This window comes from Hippocampus zosterae, chromosome 4 (assembly GCF_025434085.1).
Source record: "Hippocampus zosterae strain Florida chromosome 4, ASM2543408v3, whole genome shotgun sequence".
Lineage (NCBI taxonomy): Eukaryota > Metazoa > Chordata > Actinopteri > Syngnathiformes > Syngnathidae > Hippocampus > Hippocampus zosterae.
The window spans coordinates 26,289,575-26,314,250 of record NC_067454.1 but is presented as its reverse complement, the minus strand read 5'-3'; the positions used below and the strand labels follow the sequence as shown (position 1 = coordinate 26,314,250).

Sequence of the window (24,676 nt, the reverse complement as noted above, 5' to 3'; positions counted from 1 at the left end):
GACATGATTGATTAATTGACTGACAGCTCTATTGATTTTCTTGATTTTTAATTTTACTCACTAACCATGGGTGTTTTTTTTTTTTCTTTCAGCGCTATCAGACCCCAGCAGCAGGCTGTCAACATCTCCACCTCCTCCTGCAATTGCTGTACCCTTGTTGGAGATGGGCTTCTCCTTGCGGCAAATCACCAAAGCCTTGGAGGCAACTGGTCGGTTTCTACTAAAATGGTCGTTCTTGCATTTCATTGTAGAATCATATTCATTCTTAAAGAACAACAGAGTAACCATGATTTTAAGAATCAAAACTAGATGATGGTGCGAAATGTTGACATGTCTATATTTCCAGGAGCAAGAGGAGAAGCAGATGCCCAGAACATCACAGTGCTAGCAATGTGGATGATAGAACATCCTGGTACAGACGACGGGCATGATGAGCCTCACACAAGAGGCAGTGGAGTTGATGTTTCTGACACACAGTGTCCAGGTGCAACAGCATCTGCTGGAGGCAAATCTCGGGACAGAAACTCCTATGTTTCTTCACCTGGAGACATAGCTGATTTTTCCGAAATGGAGGAGGGCTTTAGCGAGAGGTACAACTGATGCGTAGCCTGTTGTGTGTTCGGATTGGATTTACACTGACCCGAATTTTGTGGTAGTCAGAGTTTTCCACCCCGACCTCTGAGAAATTTGAGCAATTGATGAAATCAGTGTTTCAATAAATTTGTTTGTGCACACTAGTCCAGAGGGACAAGAACAGGATAATGCATCGGCCTCTAGTGGTGTTCCCCTGAGAGGACGTTCTGCTGTTTCAAGGAAGCATCACTTTGACCTGGCTGCACGCAGACTGTTTGCCCGTGCTGGTGAGAGTGAGACCTCTTAAAAGTTTGTAAAAATCAAGTCTTAAAATAAGATTCCGCTTCCTGACCCCACTTTAATTTTCGCCACTCTGTCAGCTGGATTGTACCGGTCGGTGCAAGCCCAACACAGCCAATCACGCAGGGAGGTGCCATCCCAAATGCCACAGCAAGACCCCGGTGCCCTTTATGACTTCAACCTTCTGGACGAGGAGCTTGAGATGGACCTGGATGACGAGACGATGGAGGTCATGTTTGGCCAGGAACTTGCCAGTGACACTGACATTCTGGGAATGTGGATCCCGGAGGTACTGGATTGGCCAACATGGGTGTGTGTGACTTTATGCTATGAACAGAGAGGGCTGCCGTCACGAGTCAGGTCCTAGTTGCCCTGCATTACCTCTCACTCACAATTTAGTCACATGAGCACGCTGAATTCTCTATATTATTCAGCAATATTTTTTTCAAGATGCACCTTTTTACGACATTGCATAGACTTCATTGGCATGACCTTAATTAAGAAAAATGTAGTCCAATGGAATGTTGTCTGTTGCTTGGGAAGATGAATCACAAACATTAACCCCAACGCTACACTGCCACGAACTGTCATTAACTAATGTCTCTGACATAACCATTCCATGAATGCACCACTCAATATTTTATAGTGTTCTATGTTTTGTGAAAATTTTTGTTTAATGGATGTCAATGTGTTTCTTTTGGTGACACATTGCCACACATCACAGCATGTATGTGAGACAGATGACCGCGATGAAATGGTGGTGTGCGAACTGTGCGAAGCAAATGTAGCCAACTTCAATCAACATATGAAGAAAAGTCACCCTGGTTGCGGTCGCAGTGCCAACCGGCAGGGCTACCGTAGCAATGGCTCCTATGTTGATGGCTGGTTCGGAGGGGAGTGTGGCAGTGGAAACCCCTACTACCTTCTTTGTGGTGCCTGTAGAGAGAAATATTTAGCCATCAAAAGCAAGGCAAAAGTTCCAATTGTGGAAAGGTAGGCACAAATTTATGCGTCTTAAACATCTGTATGGGTGGCTCACAGTCTGAGGTTTTCTGTTCCCAATTTAGCTCTGGACTTTTTATGCGATTTGTGTATTTTGCCTGTTACTGCATGAGTTATCCCCCCATACCTAGGTTTCATCCCAGATTCCAAAAAGCATATGATTGGTCAATTCAGGGATGGGCAACTTAAATGATGGCATGGCCCACAATTTTTCATCGGCGCTAATGGGGAACCGCATGAGACCGCACACTTCATAACCAGATGTATGACAAAAATGTCATTTTTAATAAACACAAAATATGTGCATGTTTGCTTTTTACTGAGCCAATGTACATTTTCAAAATAACCACACAATGTGATTAATCTAACACCCCCGTGGCAAAGGCCTCTCTTACATGAACATTCCCATTAAAGATGACATAAAAATGCAGAACCGCAAACCATCATCAAGTGCAAAAACTCATTTTGTGCATATTTTCCCAAAAATCAACGTATTAAAAGATTTTCATGCTAAACTACTACATGTTTTCCTGTATGTCATTCAAATCCCCAAATGAATGGGCTAGCTCACTCACCTGTGTGAACAGTGCCAGTATAGGACAGTAAATTTGTTGAGTGTGGATGAGAGCAACCACTTGCCCATTTCTGGGTTAATTGAAGACTAAATCAACCAAAGCTCCCGCCCGTTCCTCTATTTGAGAAGCATTGAATTAGAACCTTTATTTTACATGTATTGCTTATAAATGGCATTTAATGTTTTTATTTTTATTCGATTAAATATATTTTACAATTTTGTTATTTCAGATATAAGGGTCAGGCCCCTGACCTTCTGGGAAAGCAAGACAGTGTCTATGAAGGTAAAATATCCTTGAACACAAAATACTATAAAAATATGAGGGTATGATTTTGTAAAAATCCAAATAGTGGCTGATAAATTATATGCAACAGATTGCACGTTTTGCACATGATCTCCTAAGCAATCTGTTGCTAAACTCTTTCAAACAGATTGCACGCACTGAAACTTGGGACTCCCTACCCAGAAAACTGCTGCAGCACAGCACCATTGTCACCGTGTGCTCAAATGACTCGTGCTGAAAAGCTAACTTTAGAGTTTTGTCACAGTGGCATGGGATGACTCGTGATTTCATGGCCCCAAGTCCAAGCATCCTCTCTTGGGTCATGCAAAAGTCCCAAAGTTACATTGCTGATCAAAAGATGTTACGCCCTGCTAAATTTTGTTTCGGAGATTTGAATTTTTTTTTTTTTAGATGAGCAGAAAAGTTTTTGCTGGCTCTCATTTTGTCTTTGCTATGGTGGTGCCGCTTTGCGCACTAGTGTGTATCTGTTTTTGAGATGCGGTATTTAAAAACGCAAAATAATCAGTTCTTCTAAGGTTTGAAAAATTAGTGATGCATGCTAAATCAATTTATGCACATATATTCCTCCTAGAACGTGCAAAATTAACTGCTCATTTATTGTGTATGTTTTGCCCACTTAGTGGATCAGGCCCAAGTGTGTTTTACATTGTTCATTGAGTTCACATTGTTTGTTTGTTTGTGACACCCCAGAAGACTGGGACATGATGGATGTTGATGAAGATGAGAAGCTAACTGGAGAAGAGGAATTTGAGCTTTTGGCGGGTCCATTGGGTCTGAGTGAACGCAGGACTGTCCCAGAGGCTGTGCAGTTCCCTGATAGTGACCCTTTAGGGGCCTCTGCAGCTATGGTGACTGCCACCAACAGCATGGAAGAGACATTGCTGCAAATTGGTGAGTGTGTTCTCCCATAACTGCAGTTCTGGACATGGAACTGCGTCTTTAAAAATAAGTCTGTCATTACCGGTATCAAGGTATTTTGTGCAGGTACCGTCATTTCCGGACTATAAGCCGCTACATTTGTCACACGCTTTCAACCCGGCGGCTTATTTAATGATAGGCCTGATTAAAGATTTTTCCAACGGCCGTCAGGGAGCGTTCGAGAAGAAAAGGTAACAGTGAGTTGCTATCACGTGTCACAGACAAAACAACCGGCCACGAGCGGGCGCACTTCACCTGTGTTTTGAACTGGACTCCAATCCGAAAGCCATGTGGCTGGGTCTGTGACAGACTTGACCCAACACAAAATTATTTTATGAAGACTTTATTCCCGACTGAACATAGAAAATGTATAACATTAATAAAATAAAAGACTGATATATGTCTAATGGGACTGACATAGAGAAATGTACACACACAATAGACAACAGTCATGGCTTGTGAGCACTTTCCGGCATGTTGTACATGCCTGAAACACATGCAAAACAACTAATCTCCCCTGCCTCACGGTTGTTCACATGACTCACCATTCGATACCGTTCAAACTCCCAAACGACGATATTTTACTCTTAACTCATTGAATACCCCCTTTTTTCATTGGAAAAAACCCCTCAGTCCCTCACATTTTACTGAATTTTGACTGATTTGCAAGGCCCACAGAATTTTTTGTTCTTCGGCTGTATAAACATTAGGGATGTGAATCTCAGCACTGAGGACGATTCGATACACATCTCGATGCACTACCAGCGATGCGATACTTAAACGATACATGGAATTTTCTGGCGACACGATGCGATACGTTTCACTGTCTTCACGATGTGATACGATGCGATACACATTTAGTTCAAATCAATGCGATCCGATCCGATACAGTGCAATTTGTTGTGATATTGTGTGTGCAATTAAACATGATGCAAATGCGCAAAGAAAAAAAGTTTTTAAAAAAAGATGGAATTCAGTATGGTATTGCAAAAAGTAGACCACTTTATTCCTTATAAACAGTAGAACGTGTAAAACAACTTATTTAAGCCCTTTCACAATTGGGTTTTGTGCAAAGAAAACGTAAACAATTTGTCACCTGAGACTCACAGCTGTTGTAGTGTAAACACAAACAGACTACTCACTGAGTGTCTTATATGAAATATCCATCTCCATAGGACAGAAAAAAATACAATTGAAACAATGTGGCAGTCACAGCCTCAAAGCTGCTGTGTGTATTGTAGCGCACACAGACCACTCTCACTGAGTGTCAAAATGAAATGTCCAAAAGAGTCATCCATATATAGTTTTTCCTTGCGCGGTCATAGTGAGCTGCAAGGGGACCCCCAAAATAAGCCAAGTTTCTCCGGTGTCCAACGAGGAACTGGACGGGGAGGGGGCGGGAACCTTGTCGGTGATGTGGTGCCATCGTTTGGCACCACATCATCAAGTGGTCTGCATACTTGTGGCGCTGCCGTTGTATGGCTTCGTAGTGCGACATTCTTTGGAAATTACCGAGGTTTTATCAAGCTTTCCATCTTTCTTTTCGAAGCCGTAGTTTCCAAACATAATATCTGAATGTTGCGGGTGCGTTAAATAAAGTAGTTTCCGCACTGCTGCTTGCGCGAACTTCCATAGTGTTTCGCGAGTAGTGTACTGTACTGGACTGTATGTACACTCACGGCTTCCGTCCGTGTTCAACACAAAACGCAAAGTAATGATGGTGCATTCAATGCGCCTAGGAAAGGGCAGATAAGTAACGTTTAACATGAATAAAACGGTTCTTGAATCGGATTTTACCGATACCCACCAATGCATCGTGATGAATCTCGATTTCACCCGTCAATCGCGTCGTACCCAGTGAATGAGCCGATGCACTCGCATCGCGCACGCGCGCATCGATGTATCGATTAATATCGATTATTTTCCACACCCTTAATAAACATGCGACATGTCAGAAGAAAGGTGAGACTCTTCTTTCAGCAGAAGTTTGTTTCTATCTTTCTCCATTCGTTGGCAATCAGCATTAGAGGAGTTTTATGGAAAAGGACGATTTTCTTCAGAAATCCAGAGAAAATTAGCTTTTTGTAAAAGCATGCATTTAAGATATCCTTTATTTGTCCCACACTGGGGAAATTTACAGCCTCCAGCAGCATCAAGCATCATTTCAAGTTTGACACCATTTTTTGCTTCTGTGACAGTTCAAATACCTCAATAATGTGTTCCTCCTACAAAACAACATTACATAACATGTTTTTATAGCAAAATAATTTATTTGCACATAACAAAACTATTGAACTATGAAAGAAAGTGCAAATTGAACAATGGTGGATTTTTGCACCACTGCCACCTGATGGCCATTTTTTTGCCATTTCACATTGCAGTCAAGCCTGCTCCTTCAGTGAGAAGTTGCATCAGATTCTCTTGCCCCCTCCCCCATGAAAAAACGTAATTGACGCCTTGAGATGTCATGGGGAGGCGAGGACTATGCGTTAATTGATGCTTTTAGACGTCAAAGGGTTTGAATGAATGAATATCAGCCGAGTTATGATTTTGATTGCAGGCTGTAAATTTCCCCAGTGTGGGACGAATAAAGGATATCTTATCTGAATAAGCACAGCTCAGCGTTCGTCTCACCTCTTCGTGGTCCAAGTCTAATGAGATTTCCTATATCCAATGATCCTTTTTAAGTGACAGTGCTCCATTTATTAAACAAGGCAGCATTCACCACGACAGTCGTAGTATTGTTCACCGGGTTTCGTGTGCCAAAAGAAAACCTCCCCAAAGACATTGTCGTGAAAGTTGACATGAAAGTGCTGATGTTAGAAATATAGTCCGGAAATTACGGTATACTGTATTACCAATGTCAAAACATTGGAACTATGACAACTCTAGTCAAGACTGCAAAGCTGAACTTTACAAAACAATTGCAAATAGTTTGCATTAGTTAAAATCCTAATGCCTTCAAAACAATCACTTTTCAGGAGGAAAAAAAAACATCTTTGTTGATATATTAACATTGCATTTTAGAAGCCAGAAAGCAATTTTCAATTCTTAAGATTAGCCAGTAATTTGTAAAAATAACATACTCGTGGAAGCTGACCATAAGTGTCGATTTGTGGGAAAACAAAATAGTAAATGTGTTGAATTTTTATATATGACATTTCTTCTCTTTCTGTGTGAAGATCATATAAATAATATAAATATACTGTAGATTGACATACAGACAGGGCTCAAACAAAAACAAGCTAGGCCAGGGGTCCCCAAACTACACATTTGACCCGGCCCTCTAACCCTCCTGTTGTCCTCGGGTCTAAATGATCCGTCACTGTGTTAAAAACGCCCCAAAAAGCCCCTAAATGATATTTTTTTAACTTGAAATTTTATGACTTTTCCTAGATTGTCCCCAACTGCAGAAAAATTGAAATGTTGTTTTTATTCACCTTTCCATGGAAGCTGTAAAAAAAAAAAGTACAAAAGTGGTCTTCGGGGCAAAATGACCCATGACGCAAATAGGGTTGAAATCAATGTCGTAAAGTTATTTACACACCATAGAATGTTTTAGTTGTGTCTCAGATCAATTAGTAGAACACGTGAACAAGACGGTAGCAGACATAAACAAGACAAGATAGGTGGCGTTCTCGTAGATGGCAGAACTCTTTTTTTGTGGATTTCAAGGGGCTATAAAGAGAGAGAGTTGTTTAGTTATTTATTTCCATTTTTTTCTGTGAAGAACTCAGAGAGGGTTATTTAGTTATTATTTATTTCATTAATAGTGTTATTATTTGTTTCCTGACTTTTTTTCTGTAAAGAACCTAGAAAGGGTTATTTGGTTATGTGTGGCTTTCTGGGAAACAATCAATTTTTTAAGCTCCCCTACAATCGTTGATGTTACAAACTGACACCGGCCCTCCATCAGAGAAGGGAAAAATTATGTGGCCCTCACAGGAAAAAGTTTGGGGACCCCTGAGCTAGGCCATCAATCTGTGCTCTAAGCACAGTTAACATTTGGTGCATTTGTTTGCAGGTTGTCAAATATCAGTGGATAAGAGTTCTTCAGGCAGGGTAACACTTGGGGAACAGGCAGCCGCCTTGCAGAACCCCCATGACCGAGTGATGGCTCTGAGAAGGGTGACTTCTGCAGCCCAGGTTCTGCTAGCCAGGACCATGGTGATGAGAGCACTCTCTCTGCTCTCTGTCAGGTAATTTTCACCCACACACGTTGGCAAAAGCCCCCTATTTAGCAAACGCAAACAGTACAACAAAATAAGACGTGTACGCCATAGTTTTCTCAGAATATAATAATAATAATGATGTACAATACATTTGTGTAATTGCATATTTTGTCTTGTACTCTACCTCTCTACCTCTCATACCATCACAACTTCCATCCAACCAAGCGGTTCAAGCTGCAGCCTTGCAGCTGGCCTGGAATCCCTTGGTTTAACAGATATCAGGACTCTGGTCAGGTTCATGTGCCTGGCGGCAGCAGGACGGGCCGGGCTTTCTACCGGTCCTAGCGCAGGCTCTGGCCATGCTGAAAGGACACGTGGAGGTGCTAAGGCCAGCAAGCCCATTTCCTGTCTAGCATATCTCAGCACAGCAGTGGGATGCTTGGCCTCGAACAACCCCAATGCTGCTAAACTACTGGTGCAGCTCTGCACACAGGTACTTTACTATAGCCAAATGTAAAATGCTTGACAAAACTGAAACGCAAATATTGCTTATGATGTCATTTACAATTAACTTATTGAATGCCAGCCGTTTTTCTCAAATTGGGAGAACGGTGCCAACCAATTTCAACCGATTTTTGAAGGCCTACAGAAAATTGAGTTCTGTAGCTATGTACACATTGAACCTACCAAAAGAAAGCTTTAACCCTCATCTTTGGAAAAGGTGAAAAGGTGAAAAAGTACATTTCTACCTTTTACTATTCTTTAGTAAACAGCAGTTGAATATTGGTAAGTTTCTTGAAAATACTCATTGCCCAGAAAAGTCCTGAGAAAACAGCTTTTTAAGCAGAACTTTCACTCTGATGCTCTTTTTTTTTTCTTTTTTGCATTTGGGATAACTCAAGTATCTAAACAATGCTTTCATGCTAAATAACCACATAAACAGCACAAAAAGGTTACTTTGATTGTAAAATCACAGTTTATTGGGAGAAAAACACTGCACTGATGCATGACCTGTAGATGACGTTTTCATGAATGTTGAACTTTGTGTGGGTGTGTTACTGTGCATGTGTGCGCATGTTCGTCAAGGATGACGATGGAACTTCGTCATCTTTTTTTCTTCTTAAATTTGAAAAAGCTCTGTTGTAGAGTTAGCTTTCGGTATTTATTATAATAATAATACATCACATTTGTAAGCGCCTTTCACAACACTCAAGGACACTGTACAGCCAAGACCAGTGGTAAAACACAGATAAAATAATAAATAAAGAAAGAAAGATTTAAGGCGGGTAGGCAAGTCTGAATAGGTGGGTTTTGAGCTGGGTTTTGAATAAGGAAAGAGAGTCAATATTACGAAGGTTGGGAGGAAGTGAGTTCCAGAGTTTGGGGGCAGAGCGACTGAAGGCTCTTCACCCCATTGTACTGAGACGGGCAGAGGGTAGAAAAAGGTGGAGGGAGGATGAGGACCTGAGTGAGCCACATTCTCACCACCACACTGCTTCCATACATCACCTTGCGATATAGGATTGCCGCGCGCCGTACCACACCCACACCCACTCACACACTGTGTAGGTCATGACCTGATCAAAGCCACTCCTACCATCTAGAGGTGATTTTTCATACTAAAATCATTCACACAGCCTCCAGACTGACTGAGGAAGTGCACAAAGCCATTTATTACGTATTTATTTAAAAAACAACAACAACACCACTACCAAAAATTTTTTTATATGCGTTGGCACTAAAGTATTGTGGAAAGTATTTTGGAAACGTGTTTTTACATTTTGGCATTAAGTTAGTTAGCAACCCCCTGAGTAGCCTGTCACATCATGACATTCTCTTTCATTCCCCCTGATGCTATTTAACTGCCCAATTTGCTTTTACAAGCTTGCTTTAATACAACCAATGTAACCGAAACGTTTTATGATGCAATGTTTCTTGATGAATTATGTAAATGCCAATCATTCAACCCATCAAATATCTCTCTGTGTCAAAAGAAAAATGATTTAAGATTGAAACATTAAAAAAACAACAACAACTTGGTTAATGTTGACAAATTACACATTTTGGTTGGAATTTAGGAGAGGAAAACACATTTGGTTAGGTTATGTTTGCATGTAATTGGAGCAGTCTAAGTCAATTTTATGTTAGGTAATTCATGAAGGAAGGGTCTTTTTCCTTTTGTTTACGTGTTCACACAAGTGGTTGAGTGTTTTTTGTTAAAAATCAATAAAATCTGTCAGAGATGCTCACTCGGACAGTTGAACAGAGACTCGACCCATGAACAGATTGTCTTTGACTGCCAGGCAGAAGGTACGGTTCTTTGCTAACTCATGCTCGCTTCTCAAAATCAAAAACCCGAACCCTGACAGCTCCTGCTGGGCTTTATTGACGGTATATTCAAATTACAAATGACATATCAGAAAAACACTCGCCCCTTCATTTACATGCCGCGGCTGTCAGTGGACACCCGGTACAAGCACCAATATCTCCCATGAACTGATACATCTGTAATGTTGCTCAAAGACATCTTATTATGCTGGAGAGCATTCTGTCCTACCTATCCGCCCAAAGTTTAATCTTTCTTCCTGACTTATCAGTTAACAAGCGCCTTGTCTCCATTCACCTCAAACTGACAAGTGATTCTTTGTGCTCCATTGTGTATAAGCGCTTTGAACACGCGCGTTCGAGGTCAATCAAGCATGTAACAAAATGAAACTTTTAAACGTGATAACATTGTGTTTGTTTATTCTCTATCAAATACCAATGCATTTTCTCCAAATAGTTTTTTCTTGTTTTCCAAAAACATTGAAATATGACTAAGGCAATTATGTCATGTGGTGTATGATATGCAGAAATGTTCATCCTGGTTGCTGCAATTTGCTGTAAAATTGGATTTCCTGTCATCATTGAGACATGGATCTTTCATTTACAGAATCTGATCTCCGCAGCCACAGGCATGAATCTGACAACTGTGGACGATCCGGTCCAAAGGAAATTCCTACCCAGCTTCCTACGCGGTGTGGCAGAGGAGAACAAGCTTATTACCTCTCCCAACTTTGTAGTGACGCAGGCTTTGGTAGCTCTCTTGGCAGATAAAGTGGCAAAACTCAAGCCTGCCTATGACAAAGCTGACATGGAGAAAAGAGGTGTGTTGTCTTTGTGTAGAAGATATCTACCGTATTTTCCACACTAAAAGGTGCACCTAAAAGCCTTCCATTTTCTTAAAAGCTCACAGCGCACCTTAAAATCTGATGCGCCTTGTGTATGGTCGTTACGGTAATATGTCAACCCGAAAATGGCTCCTTGCTAGAGACATGCTTACAGCGCAGAGTTCAAACTTAAGGCGATCGGGTTACGCAGTTGAACACGGAAATAGAGGGAAAGAGAGTTCAACCTTAACGAGTCAACGTGATAACTTGCTGTTGGTTAAGTGAACTGTGTCGCTGTTTATTAAACAGAGATGAAAGTCCTCTGGAAAAATGTGTCCGTCCTACTTGAAGTGTCGTCTCGGCTAGCTTAGCTTAGATGTTGTCGTGTGTGACGTCGGGTGTGTGACGGCGTTGCGTCGGCGCTGATTGGTTGAAATCAAAAGACGCGCTTGCGTACATGTTCGCGCTGAAGCACGCACAGCAGAGAGCAGCGGACTATCTACTGCTGAGGCTCGCTTAGCTTGAGTGGCGTCGCCACAACAGTAATACCCTCGCCTCGCATTCTCATTGCCTCGCCATATTTCTGAGATTTTGAAATTTCGGCAACAACGGAAGCCACAAAGTGGGAATGTGTGCGCACAAAGGGAAGATTAATCCTTGAGTGTCGAGTATTTGAATAGCGTTTTGTGTAAACTAATTCATGCGTGATCGGCCAGGTTTGTGCGTGTGTGTGTGTGTGTGTACATCCATCCATCCATTTTCCGAACCGCTTGATCCTCACTAGGGTCGCGGGGGTTGCTGGAGCCTATCCCAGCTGTCTCCGGGCAGTAGGCGGGGGACACCCTGAATCGGTTGCCAGCCAATCGCAGGGCACACAGAGATGAACAATCATCCACGCTCACATTCACAACTAGGGACAATTTTAGAGAGTTCAATCAGCCTGTCACGCATGTTTTTGGAATGTGGGAGGAAACCGGAGTACCCGGAGAAAACCCACACAGACCCGGGGAGAACATGCAAACTCCACACAGGGAGGCCGGAGCTTCCACTGGACTACCGGGCTGCCCGTGTGTGTACATATATATATTTTTCCCCGGAATTTTCAGAAAAGTCAACTTTCATCTCTGATTAAATAAGTTTTACCAACATCCGATCGTCGCTATATAAATCGGGGTGTAGTGTAGCGTTCTGTTGGCATTTTCTTGAGCGTAGCTCTATCTAGTGAATGCATTTTAGCTTCTTATAATGCAGTGCGTCCATTACTGTATATGAAAAAAAATTACAAATTAGGCCATTCATTTAAGGTGCGCCTCATAATCCAGTGCGCCTTTTAGTGTGGAAAATACGGTAAGAGTTGATCGTGTGAGTTACTGAAACGTTGACATTTGCTACTAGTTGCACTATGCACTTTCTATCACAAAGTATTTATTGAATTGTCTTGGTGCGTTTAAATGTGAGGCAGCAACCCCCCCCTCCCCGCCCCCGCCGCCCAAAAGAAAAAGAATGTAGCAGTCATTGTGTGCTGTCCAAAGTTGTTTGTGGTTAATTTGTTGTCGATTTTACATGTTATCATCTAGAATGTTGTAAAACGTAGATGTCATATTCAATTCATCAGATATGACTCACCTTGATTATTTATGTGAGCGTCCCACCTTTTTAGTTCACATTTATCATGTCACCTTTTTTGTGTCAATCTTTTGTTTTGTACATTCTCTGACTCATGGGCAATCCTTGTCATCTTGTTTTCCATGTCAAGCAGGTCTAATTGCGCATTTGTATGCCCATCCTTCCCATAATCCCTCCGCTGTAGGCCCTCTAGAGCTGGCCAATGCTCTGGCAGCCTGTTGCCTGTCCTCCAGGCTTTCTTCACAACATCGACAATGGGCCGCCCAGCAGCTGGTACGCACACTAGCTGCCCATGACCGTGACAATCAGAGCAGGCCACAGACCTTTGCTGATATGGCAGGGGACTTGCGAAAGTGCTCTTTAATCAAGTTGGAAGCTCATCAGAGTCGGGTGAGTTGTCCTAAGAATGCTCATTTGCTAGTTAGGAACGACTGCATTTGACTTTCCAATGCATGTTTCTTTTGTCTTAGGTCCTCACATGCTGTTGGTGCAAAAAGAAAGGCTTGTTGGCAACTAGTGGCAATGATGGCACAGTCAGGGTGTGGAATGTTACCAAAAGCCAGTATACCCTCCAACAGACCTGCATCTTCAATAAGGAGTGAGACAACAAATCAAGAAACCTTGACATGCTCAAGAAGAAGAAAAACTCATTGTTGACCTGTTCCTGCAGATTTTTGTTTGGCAAAAAACGTTGCAATAACTAGAATCTTCATTTACTTACCCAAATTATACTAAAAATAAACAGGCAAACCAATGAAGGTATCATGAAATGTGTTAGTCCTCTTTGTATTCTATCAACCCAAAGCACTCTTTCTAGGGTCCAACTAGTCAAATGCTTTATCAGTTGAATGTTTAATCATTCTTGACGCCCAAAATTCCGAAACAATACTTTACACTTCTATATTCTTGTTTCAGTCTTCACAATTATAAATGTATCTCTATTTTCAAAAATATTTTGTTTTTGTTTTTTTATCTGTTTTCCTATCAGTGATGGGTCTTCAGTGGAGGGCCGGACATGTTTGGGATCACCTAGTGATTTTTGCCTGTCTCCGCTGGCTTGGAGTGTGACTGGAAAATATCTTGCATCTGCCATGGAGAAAATGGTCAACATCTGGCAAGTTAACGGTAAGCAATCAACCTATTCCTAAATTTGTCTGTTATTTTTGAAATGAGAATTAATTAGTAGTTCTAATTTTCGTAATAAAATGTTTGTTGTACTTGCTTATAAACTATTCAACATTTTTTTCCCACAATCTATAAACGGCGCAGTATATAACTATCAACACCCACTGCTTGCATTAAGAGAGAAGACGAATGAATGAATATCATTACCATCCTCCCAACACACACTTTCAGTCTGCATTTTTTTAATTGGCCTATTACAAAAGATAGTCCACAACATAGCACAAAACGGTAATTTGTGTTGTTTTTTTTGTAACAGTGCTTCTTGGTTTAAGAAAAAGATGTTGAAAAGACTTTTTTCCCTTCTGCTCCCACATCCCCCATTCTGTTTAAACCAGCAGGTCTCAAAAATACGGCCCGTGGGCCGGAACCAACCCGCAAGGAGGTTCGATCTGGCCCGGGAGATCATTTAAAAGTGGGAAAAAAAATGCATTAAAGACACAGAATGAATATTTAAAATAAAATGTAATTCATGGATTATCCGCTAAGGGGCACACTGTTTTGATCACAGTAGAAGACAACGTTGTTTTGATCAGGGAAGAAAACAGCAGTCTCAGTCTGTCACTGAGATAGACCTAACGCAACAAAGGATATAAAAGCGCCAATCAAAGCTTCTTGAGACCAAAACAAAGGAAAGAGATGAGATTTTGGTGATTCATAGCACAGTATGGTATAATGTTAATGGTTTGGCCCACTTGACATCTACCGAGTCCGTATGTGGCCCGCAATGTGAAATGAGTTTGACAGCCCTGGTTTAAACAGTCCCATATTTTTTCTCTTTTCAGGTCAAAGTGAATTTAGAGTTTAGTTCTCCACTTGTACTCTCTGCTTTCCTGCATTTGAATTTCAAAGTCATTATCTCTGTTAGTGCACCGTGATATTTTAAGTCCGTTTAAAAGTTGTTCTAGTTTTGATTGGAGCAACAGCATCCAGGAAAAGTGAGACTTTCCAAGATTTTACAGGTCCTGGCACCATTTAGTCTGTCTTCAGTTTCATTCATGAAATTGGCCGACACATCATCTGGCCACATACACGCTTGCTGTATTTGTCCTCTTGATGTATGACTGCTGATAACCTTTTCAAATAATTTAACCGGAGAATGCGTTTTGATTTGTCACCACTCTATTAGCGAGCACATGGTTGCGCCCGAGTGCTGAAACATCAGAGACACATAAACATTTATTTACATGGGCAGCAGACATCAGACAGCTGTGGTGGCTCACACTTGTGAGGTTGATCAGCACAGGCACAAATGAAGACAAATGGTAGAGATTACTGCTATTTTTCTATGTTGAAGCCATTGACGATTGTTGTTTATTACATTGTACAGTGTTTGAAGAGTAATTGGTGTTCTCAGTTTTGTCAGCCATTAACGCATATATTATTGAAGATATGATATTTATGACTTTTGGTGGCAAAATCGTACCTGTTCACAAGCTGTGCTAACACATGACAGTGACTCATTGAGGCAACACCTTACGGGACAAGCTAAAGATGTGTTTTATGATTAGTCCCTTACTTCCTTTCCTGAAGGTGGTAAAGGCCTTTTGGATGTGCAGCCCCATTGGGTTTCAGCAGTGGCTTGGCCTGAAGATGAAGCGGAATCTTTGTGGTCTGGAGAACCCACTGACATGCTTCTGGTGGGTCGAATGGATGGATCGCTGGGCCTCATTGAAGTATTGGATTCCTGCAGTATGCACCGCACCGAACTGGAGCACTGCTACAGGAAAGATGGTATGGCAAATCTGTCATAATTGTTATTGCCAATGTGTTAATAATGGTTTTGACAGCGTTATGAATGACAAAACCCCACAACATTTTTGGGGGTGGGACATAGTACAAAGTACATGTTTACGATTGATGTTTTGATTTGTTTTTTTTGTTTGTTTGTTTTGTTTTTTTCCGCAGTGGCAGTGATGAACATAGCCTGGTACAGAGAAGACAAGGCTTTTGCAGTGGGCTACGCAGATGGCAAGCTGCTGATTGGATCCAAAGAGCCCTTAGAACAGGGAGCTATTGTGGTCATTGATGCTCACAAGGTATAAACATTCTTAATAAGCCTTAAATATAATTACGGTAAATTTACAATCTACAAGACTTCAAAGAAATGAATATGCATGTTTTCCAGGAATCAATCACGAATATGAAGTGGAGTCCTACAGGTCAAATCTTGATGACATGTGCCAAAGAAGAGACTGTGAAACTTTGGGCCAATGCTGACTCGCGTTCTGAACTGGGCACTGGCTGGCATTGCTTAATGAGTCTTAAACAACCCTCTGTGGTTAATGGCGTTGCCTGGTGCAGCTTACCTGGAAGTGGCCCAAAGCCACTCATCATGCTAGCTATGTAGGTCACCGTTGGCAATTAATATAAATGTTGGTTAAAAGTTTCCTGAAATGTGTAAGGGTTAAGTCGTACACTTGAGCGTACCACTTAATGTAATTAGTGTACTTAGTGTAATTTGGGGTGGGATATTACATCACTGCATATCAGATCTGAATGACCAATGATATGTAGAAGAGAAAACAGGATTGATATACTCTTCATAATCTGTTCACACTATCAAGAGACAGATATACCATGAACGCATTTCCTCGCAAATAAGAAATCCAGTTTTTCAATATACGCCATCAGGACCTTGCTATACACTTAAGTGATTGTATGATATCGGGTTGTAGGTGCATAAGACAATGTTGTAATCATTCCTAAATATTATTATTATATTATGTTTGCTCCACACACAATTTAGTCCAATAACCAAGCAGTTCTTCCAACAAATGTAAATCAGGTAGGCAAAATGGATTAAGCAATGGACCGTTAACTAAATATTATGTACATATATATTTTTTGCCCTTTTAGAAGCCAAAGTAATTTTCTCCTTATTGCAACAAGCTTGCACAGTTAGTATTAAAAATACCTCTTCATTCAGTGAGTGCATGCAGATAAACTTGTGACCACAAATGTATTGACTGATTTTAATTGGTTCGAAATTCATGTGTCACCGTGTTTTTCAGATGCTGTCAGAATGGTCTGGTCACAGTCTGGACTGTTCCACAGGTCATCTCAAACTTCCCAGACTGTTCCTCAGACTCGGACGCGTGGTGGGAGAAAGATGCAAACCCGAAACGCATGGTATTTTTTTGATTTGTTAGCATGAAACATCATATATTCTTTTCAGAAATATTGTGACTCATACCAAACGCTTCACTTCTCACATGCTTTCGCTGTGGTTGCGTTGCAGTCATCACAAAGGTCACAAGACGGCGCAACGTGTGTTTTCCAACTGAGGGGCCACATCACTCCAGTGAGAATGGTCGCCTTTAGTCCTGACGGTCTTGCTTTGGCCTCTGGGGGAGTTGGAGGCCTCATGAACATCTGGTCCTTGAGAGTAAGAAATATATGTCACAAAGATACATGTCAGAGACGACATGTCTTGACATGTCTTTTGGGGAGTGGAGGTACTGTTTATGTAGAAAAGGGGTGCCCAAACTTTTTTGACTGAAGATGTACTTTTCGCTCCAACAACCTCCCACGATCGAGCCGTTACCGCGCGCACGTACACACGCATGCCATGACGAGCAATCGCCTGATGCTGAGGCATGCTACACACTTTAACGATCGTAGCTCACGCATAGCGTTTTAAAATGCTTCTCTCGGCCCTCTAGATTCCCATTCTTTGCCCATCCCCTCGGTGAGTTGCACAAAACAAACTCTGAATGAGAATAATGAAATGATAAAAGATCTAGCGCAACAACTGTGATCACAAGCTGCAACTGCAGACTGCTGAGTGCTAGCAACCTCCGGGGACGTAGTCACACGTCACCGTAGGTTAAAGATTACCGTATTTTCACGACTATTCGACGCACCGTACGGTTGGGCGCAGTCTCATTAATGGGTGACATTTCTGTATTTTACACATAGACAGACCGCACTGTACCAATGGGCGCAGTTTTACAGTGGTAAAACATACGCCAGCTTAAACACACGGCATGCATGCGCGCACTCTAACACGTTAGCTTGAAGCATACGGTAGCATGCCAAGACATACAGATACAAGCTAAAAACACGTTTTTAAAAAGGCAACGAAAGCAGAACTGAGTTCGGGTGTATTTTATCGTACAATGTTCTCAGGTTTTTCGATCAATCATCACCCAGAAATCCATCAAAGTCCTCATCCTCTGTATCGGAAGCAGAGGACTGCACATCCCAGTTGTCATTGAACGCATCACATGCTAATGTGAGTTGCTACGCATTGCCGAGCGGAAAGAAGGAACAGCAACAGCAAAGTCAACGTTTCTCTCGTGTGAAGCTTTCCCACATTTGAAAGTAAAGAACAGAGCGAAACATGGTGGCAGCGCGCGTGTGTCCATCCATCCATCCATCCATCCATCCATCCATCCATCCATCCATCCATCTTCTACCGCTTATCCGGGGCCCGGTCGCGGGGGCAACAGCTTTAGCAGGGAAGCCCAGACTTCCCTCTCCCTAGCTACTTCTACCAGCTCTCCCCGAGGGATCCCGAGGTGTTCCCAGGCCAGCTGGGTGACATAGTCTCTCCAGCGTGTCCTGGGTCTTCCTCGGGGTCTCCTCCCGGTGGGACATGCCCGGAACACCTCACCAGGGAGGCGTTCAGGAGGCATCCGAATCAGATGCCCAAGCCACCTCATCTGGTGCCTCTCGATGTGGAGGAGAAGCGGCTCGACTCGGAGCCCCTCCCGGATGACCGAGCTTCTCACCTTATCTCTAAGGGAGAGCCCGGACACCCTGCGGAGAAAACTCATTTCGGCCGCTTGTATCCGGGATCTCGTTCTTTCGGTCACGACCCATAGCTTGTGACCATAGATGAGGGTTGGAACGTAGATCGACCGGTAAATTGAGAGCTTCGCCCTTTGGCTCAGCTCCTTCTTCACCACGACAGACCGATACAACGTCCGCATCACAGCAGACGCTGCACCGATCCGCCTGTCGATCTCTCGCTCCCTCCTGCCCTCACTCGTGAACGAGACCCCAAGATACTTAAACCCCTCCACTTGGGGCAAGATCTCCCCCCCCCACCCCCCCGACCCGGAGGGGGCACTCCACCCTTTTCCGACTGAGGACCATGGTTTCAGATTTGGAGGTGCTGATTTTCATCCCAACCGCTTCACACTCGGCTGCGAAACGCTCCAGTGAGAGTTGGAGAGCCCTGTTTGAAGGAGTCAACAGCACCACATCATCTGCAAAAAGCAGGGATGCAATACTGAGGCCACCAAAATGGACCCCCTCAACGCTTCGGCTGCGCCTAGCGATTCTGTCCATGAAGGTTATGAACAGAATCGGTGACAAAGGGCAGCCTTGGCGGAGTCCTACCCTCACTGGAAACGATTCCGACTTACTGCCGGCAATGCAAACCAAACTCTGACATCGGTGGTATAGTGACCGAACAGCCCGTATCTGGGGGTTCGGTACCCCATACCCACGAAGCACCCCCCACAGAACTCCCCGAGGGACACGGTCAAACGCCTTCTCCAAGTCCACAAAACACATGTAGACTGGTTGGGCGAATTCCCACATACCCTCGAGAACCCTGCTAAGGGTGTAGAGCTGGTCCACTGTTCCACGGCCGGGACGAAAACCACACTGCTCCTCCTCAATCTGAGGCTCGACTTCCTGACGGACCCTCCTCTCCAGCACCCCTGAATAGACCTTACCAGGGAGGCTGAGGAGTGTGATCCCTCTGTAGTTGGAACACACCCTCCGGTCCCCCTTTTTAAAAAGAGGGACTACCACCCTGGTCTGCCAATCCAGAGGCACTCTCCCCGTTGACCACGCGATGTTGCAGAGGCGTGTCAACCAGGACAGCCCCACAACATCCAGAACCTTGAGGAACTCCGGGCGGATCTCATCCACCCCTGGGGCCTTGCCACGAGGAGCTTTTTAACCACATCGGTGACTTCAACCACAGAGATAGGAGAGCCCACCTCAGAGTCCCCAGGCTCTGCTTCCTCCAAGGAAGGCATGTTGGTGGAGTTGAGGAGGTCTTCGAAGTACTCTGCCCACCGCTCACAACGTCCCGAGTCGAAGTCAGCAGCGCCCCATCCCCACTGTGCACAGTGTTAGTGGTGCACTGCTTCCCCCTCCTGAGACGTCGGATGATGGACCAGAATTTCCTCGAAGCCGTCCGGAAGTCGGCTTCCATGGCCTCACCGAACTCTTCCCATGCTCGGGTTTTTGCCTCGGCGACCACCAAAGCTGCGTTCCGCTTGGCCAGTCGATACCCGTCAGCTGCTTCTGGGGTCCCACAGGCCATAAAGGCTCGCTAGGACTCCTTCAGCTTGACGGCATCCCTTACTGCTGGTGTCCACCAGCGAGTACGAGGGTTGCCGCCACGACAGGCACCAACCACCTTACGGCCACAACTCAGATTGGCCCCCTCAACAATAGAGGCACGGAACATGGTCCACTCGGACTCAATGTCTCCTGTCTCCCCCGGAACATGGGAAAAGCTCTGTCGGAGGTGGGAGTTGAAACTCCTTCTGACAGGGCATTCCGCCAGACGCTCCCAACAAACCCTCACAATACGTTTGGGTCTGCCAGGACGGACCGGCATCTTCCCCCACCATCGGAGCCTACTCACCACCAGGTGGTGATCAGTTGACAGCTCTGCCCCTCTCTTCACCCGAGTGTCCAGAACATGCGGCCGCAAATCCGATGACACGACCACAAGGTCGATCATCGAACTACGGCCTAGGGTGTCCTGGTGCCAAGTGCACATGTGGACACCCTTATGTTTGAACAAGGTGTTCGTTATGGACAATCCGTGACGAGCACAGAAGTCCAATAACAAAACACCACTCGAGTTCTGATCGGGGGGGCCGTTCCTCCCAATCACGCCCCTCCAGGTATCACTGTCATTGCCCACGTGAGCATTGAAGTCCCCCAGTAGAACAAGGGAGTCCCCAGCAGGAGTACTCTCCAGCACACCCTCCAAGGACTCCAAAAAGGGTGGGTATGCTGAGCTGCTGTTTGGTGCATATGCACAAACAACAGTCAGGACCCGTCCCCCCACCCGCAGGCGGAGGGATGCAACCCTCTCGTCCACCGGTGTGAACCCCAATGTACAGGCACTGAGCCGGGGGGCAATAAGTATGCCCACACCTGCTCTGCGCCTCTCACCGTGAGCAACTCCAGAGTGAAAGAGAGTCCAACCCCTCTCAGGAGGACTGGTACCAGAACCCAGGCTGTCTGTGGAGGCAAGTCCGACTATATCCAGTCGGAACTTCTCTGCCTCACACACCAGCTCGGGCTCCTTCCCTGCCAGAGAGGTGACATTCCATGTCCCAAGAGCTAGCTTCTGCAGCCGAGGATCAGACCGCCAGGGTCCCCGCCTTTGGCTGCCGCCCAGCTCGCATTGCACCCGACCCCTTTGACCCCTCCCACGGGTGGTGAGACCATGAGAAGGGGGACCCACGTTGCCTCTTCGGGCCGAGCCCGGCCGGGCCCCATGGGTGTAGGCCCGGCCACCAGGCGCTCGCCAACGAGCCCCACCTCCAGGCCTGGCTCCAGAGGGGGGCCCCGGTGACCCGCGTCCGGGCAAGGGAAACTGAGTACCATCGATTTTATTTTTCATAAGGGGCTTTGTGAGCCGTGCTTTGTCTGGTCCCTCACCTAGGACCTGTTTTCCATGGGTGACCCTGCCAGGGGCATAAAGCCCCAGACAACTTAGCTCCTAGGATCATTGGGACACACAAACCCCTCCACCACGGTAAGGTGACGGCTCACGGAGAGGCGCGCGTGTGTGTAGAAAGAATTGAACAATTGTGCAAGTACCGTAATCCATCAAAAACGCTGCGTTCCCTCTCGTTGTTGCGTATTGTGGCGTAACTCGCCCAGCGCTGCCTCTCACTCTTTGTAAAGTTGTGTTTGCCATCGATCATCCATTGTTCCCATGCCGTTCGCAACTTTACTTTGAACGCCCGGTTGATGCCAATGTCCAGCGGTTAGAGTTCTTTAGCGTGTCTCTTTGTCGAATTTATTTTCAGGGGTTCTTAGAAACCAAAACTGGAGTTGTTTTGCAACAATGCAAATTTGCCACACTCTATACAGGTGTTGGTACCTGCTTGCGGCGTCCCTTTAGCGTCCACTTACACGCCCACCCTTCACCATTGGCGGACTGCTCCCCAGCTTGCCTGTCCTCTCTCTCTCTCTCTCTTTCTCTCTCTCTCCCTCTCCATATATGTATATATACACGCCCACCCTTCCCTAATTGGCCGACTTCTTTCCCGCATGCCTGGCCACAGTCACTTCCGCCTTTTCTCTATATAAACAGCGTGTCGGCTGTCAGTCAGATTTTGGAACTCAGCGCATACAAAGGACGCTCCGCACCATAAGGCGTCCTGTCCATTTTGGAGAAAATTTAAGACTTTTAACGGCGCCTTATAGTCGTGAAAATACGGTACCTGTTTTATTTTATTTTCTTTTTTTAAATACTGGTTGTGAAAGTGAGACTGATAGTGTGCATTAACACAAAATATATTATGAACATGCACAGAGACACAAATGTTTTTCTTTTGTTTTCCTTTTGTTTTCTTTTGTTCTCCCCCCTCTACACTACTCGGATCGACTTGGGAACAGTCCTTGATCGACTGGTCGTTCGCGATCGACGTAATGGGCACCCCTGGTGTAGAACGTCTTCGAAGCTTACACGTCATGCATGGTGTCTGCAAGTTGGCTATGTATGAACCTGAGTCACTTTGTGTGCCTAATAGGATGGATCAGTGGTTCAAACAGTTGTTGCTGGATCAGGGGCCATTCAGAATATTGTGTGGATTCCAGATGTGGGCGTTGCTGTGTGCTCCAACAGATCAAAGGTGAAGAATGTCTCCTGTTTTACACTGTTCTGTGGTTGGAGCAGGATGTCCAGATAAAAGCAGATATTTATTTGGGACAGCAGTGTCTAATCTGTATGGAGTAACGCTTTGGAGCTGGAAGGTCATGATTTCGGGCAGATGTAAAACTGTCAAAGTCAAAGACTGAGGACTGCATTGTGAAAACAAATGAACATTATTGATATTATAAATATTTTATACCACATTAAAATACTTTGAAGCTCATTCGCTGCTGCTCCCCGCTGACGTCCGACCTTAATTCATTTCTGGTTTCCAGTTCTCTTGAGAGCCTAGATCAGTGGTTCTTAACCTTGTTAGAGTTACCAAAGCCAACCAGTTCATATGCATATTCACCGAACCCTTCTTTCGTGAAAAATTAAAATGTGATTTTTTTACAAATTTAAGACATTAATAAAACGAAAAAAGTTAATAAAATTACTAATTGACACTGAGTCGTGTGTGTCTCAACATCCATGGCAGAGGCTGCGTTGAACCCCTGAGACCGATTCACTGAACCTCTAGGGTTCGATCGAACCCAGGTCAAGAACCACTGATACTTATTAATTTGCCTGCTATTTATATTCAAATTTGAAATATGCCCTGCTTTGACACGGGTACATCCAGACTCCTGTGACAAGTGTAAGCCACCACCTAAGCACTTAATTCCAGTGTTAAAAGGTTGTGTTAGCTTAGCACTAAGGATGGCTTCTTTTGTCTCTGCCTCGTCATCCTTTCGGAAAAAGAATACTTGTCAAGCAGAGTGGTTTATTCACTGCAATGGAGGAGATTGTTACGGACTCCGCAACGTATTTAGCCACACTAGCTAGCCTGCCAAAGCTTCTTGCTAGCTAGCTGGTGCAGCGTAAGTAAGCACTAAGCTTGCCTTAACCTCTGACTACTTGTGCATAGGTGATGTGAGCGTGTTAGTTTATGATTAATGTGCGTCCAGCCCAGCCATGTTTTTGGGACCGTCTCGGCAGTTCCATTATCGGAAACACTTACAAATCTGTGATTCTCAGTTTTGCTATTAAAAGTGTTTTGTTGAGGCTCAAAGTGCAAAAACAATGTGAAACCGCCTTTTTCGAGCCTTGCCCTTTCATTCCAAACATCTTTTTGCAGGACTATGCGTTTGATCTGATTCTCTGTGTATTGCAACACAAAGATTTACAGTAGTGTGTGAACTACAAATTCCCCATAAGAGATTATAATGGATACATACAATTTTAAATTAAATAAAATACTCTGCTCTGTTTTTCTTTGTGTGTGTTTTTTAGGATGTGCTGGTTGTAAATTGCTCAAAAGAGTTCATGGCAAGCAACCATGTGCTGCCAACTTGCCGGACAGCTCTTAAGAAGCAGGGTGTAGTTGGCCTCAACATGGCCCCTTGCATGAGAGCCTTTCTGGAAAGACTACCTCTTATGTTGCAGGAGCAGTATGCCTATGAGAAGGTATGGAAATAGAATATGCAGACTCGTTATCTTTATGGTCTTAAATGTAAATACAGATCGAACATGCCTGGATGGATAGATTGCACTGTTTTATAAAACGAAAGCACCAAGCACCATGGATTCATTGATCTTGAATTGTCTGGCGACTGCTCGATTCCCATGGTCCTCCGCATAACTTATAGTTTTGAGTTTAAACCGCTTCAGAGGCGTGTCTCTTCTTAGACGCCATTTTTGATATACTGTTTTGCACATTGTAGGTACTATATACTGTATACACCTACAGGGGACGTCCCTTGAGTGTCCTGTTCCCACTTTAACGTCTGCATGCTGTCCTCGTTTATGTCCGTCTTTCCTCTATATAAGCAGCGTGTCAGCACAACATCAGTTAGTCAAGCAGACCCTTTATCAAAGTCACCCATCAGCATGCACAGATGTTACAACTCAGTGCATACATAAGGCGACCTGCATTATTAGGCGCCCTGTCCATTTTGGAGAAAATTCAAAACTTTTAAGGGACGCCTTAAATGGTGACAATACGGTACTTGAACACATGATTTTAGA

At 44.1% G+C, this 24,676-nt stretch overlaps 1 protein-coding gene across 4 annotated transcripts in view; it reads left to right on the top strand.

The window, feature by feature from the left end:
* herc1 (HECT and RLD domain containing E3 ubiquitin protein ligase family member 1) overlaps positions 1-24,676 on the top strand; it is a 93,196-nt gene that overhangs the window by 53,749 nt on the left and 14,771 nt on the right. Inside the window, exons 42-61 of one of the 4 annotated variants that reach the window (XM_052063817.1) lie at positions 93-209; positions 347-590; positions 739-860; positions 954-1,162; positions 1,598-1,866; positions 2,680-2,732; positions 3,444-3,644; positions 7,696-7,870; positions 8,069-8,336; positions 10,776-10,989; positions 12,752-13,008; positions 13,089-13,216; positions 13,607-13,743; positions 15,334-15,534; positions 15,709-15,839; positions 15,929-16,146; positions 16,815-16,932; positions 17,042-17,188; positions 22,548-22,649; positions 23,942-24,115. In XM_052063817.1, the coding sequence (XP_051919777.1) occupies positions 93-209; positions 347-590; positions 739-860; positions 954-1,162; positions 1,598-1,866; positions 2,680-2,732; positions 3,444-3,644; positions 7,696-7,870; positions 8,069-8,336; positions 10,776-10,989; positions 12,752-13,008; positions 13,089-13,216; positions 13,607-13,743; positions 15,334-15,534; positions 15,709-15,839; positions 15,929-16,146; positions 16,815-16,932; positions 17,042-17,188; positions 22,548-22,649; positions 23,942-24,115 (3,485 nt within the window). Of the gene's footprint in view, positions 1-92; positions 210-346; positions 591-738; positions 861-953; positions 1,184-1,597; positions 1,867-2,679; positions 2,733-3,443; positions 3,645-7,695; positions 7,871-8,068; positions 8,337-10,775; positions 10,990-12,751; positions 13,009-13,088; positions 13,217-13,606; positions 13,744-15,333; positions 15,535-15,708; positions 15,840-15,928; positions 16,147-16,814; positions 16,933-17,041; positions 17,189-22,547; positions 22,650-23,941; positions 24,116-24,676 lie in introns of all 4 variants that reach the window. The other 3 variants (XM_052063816.1, XM_052063818.1, XM_052063815.1) reach the window with 3 other exon arrangements.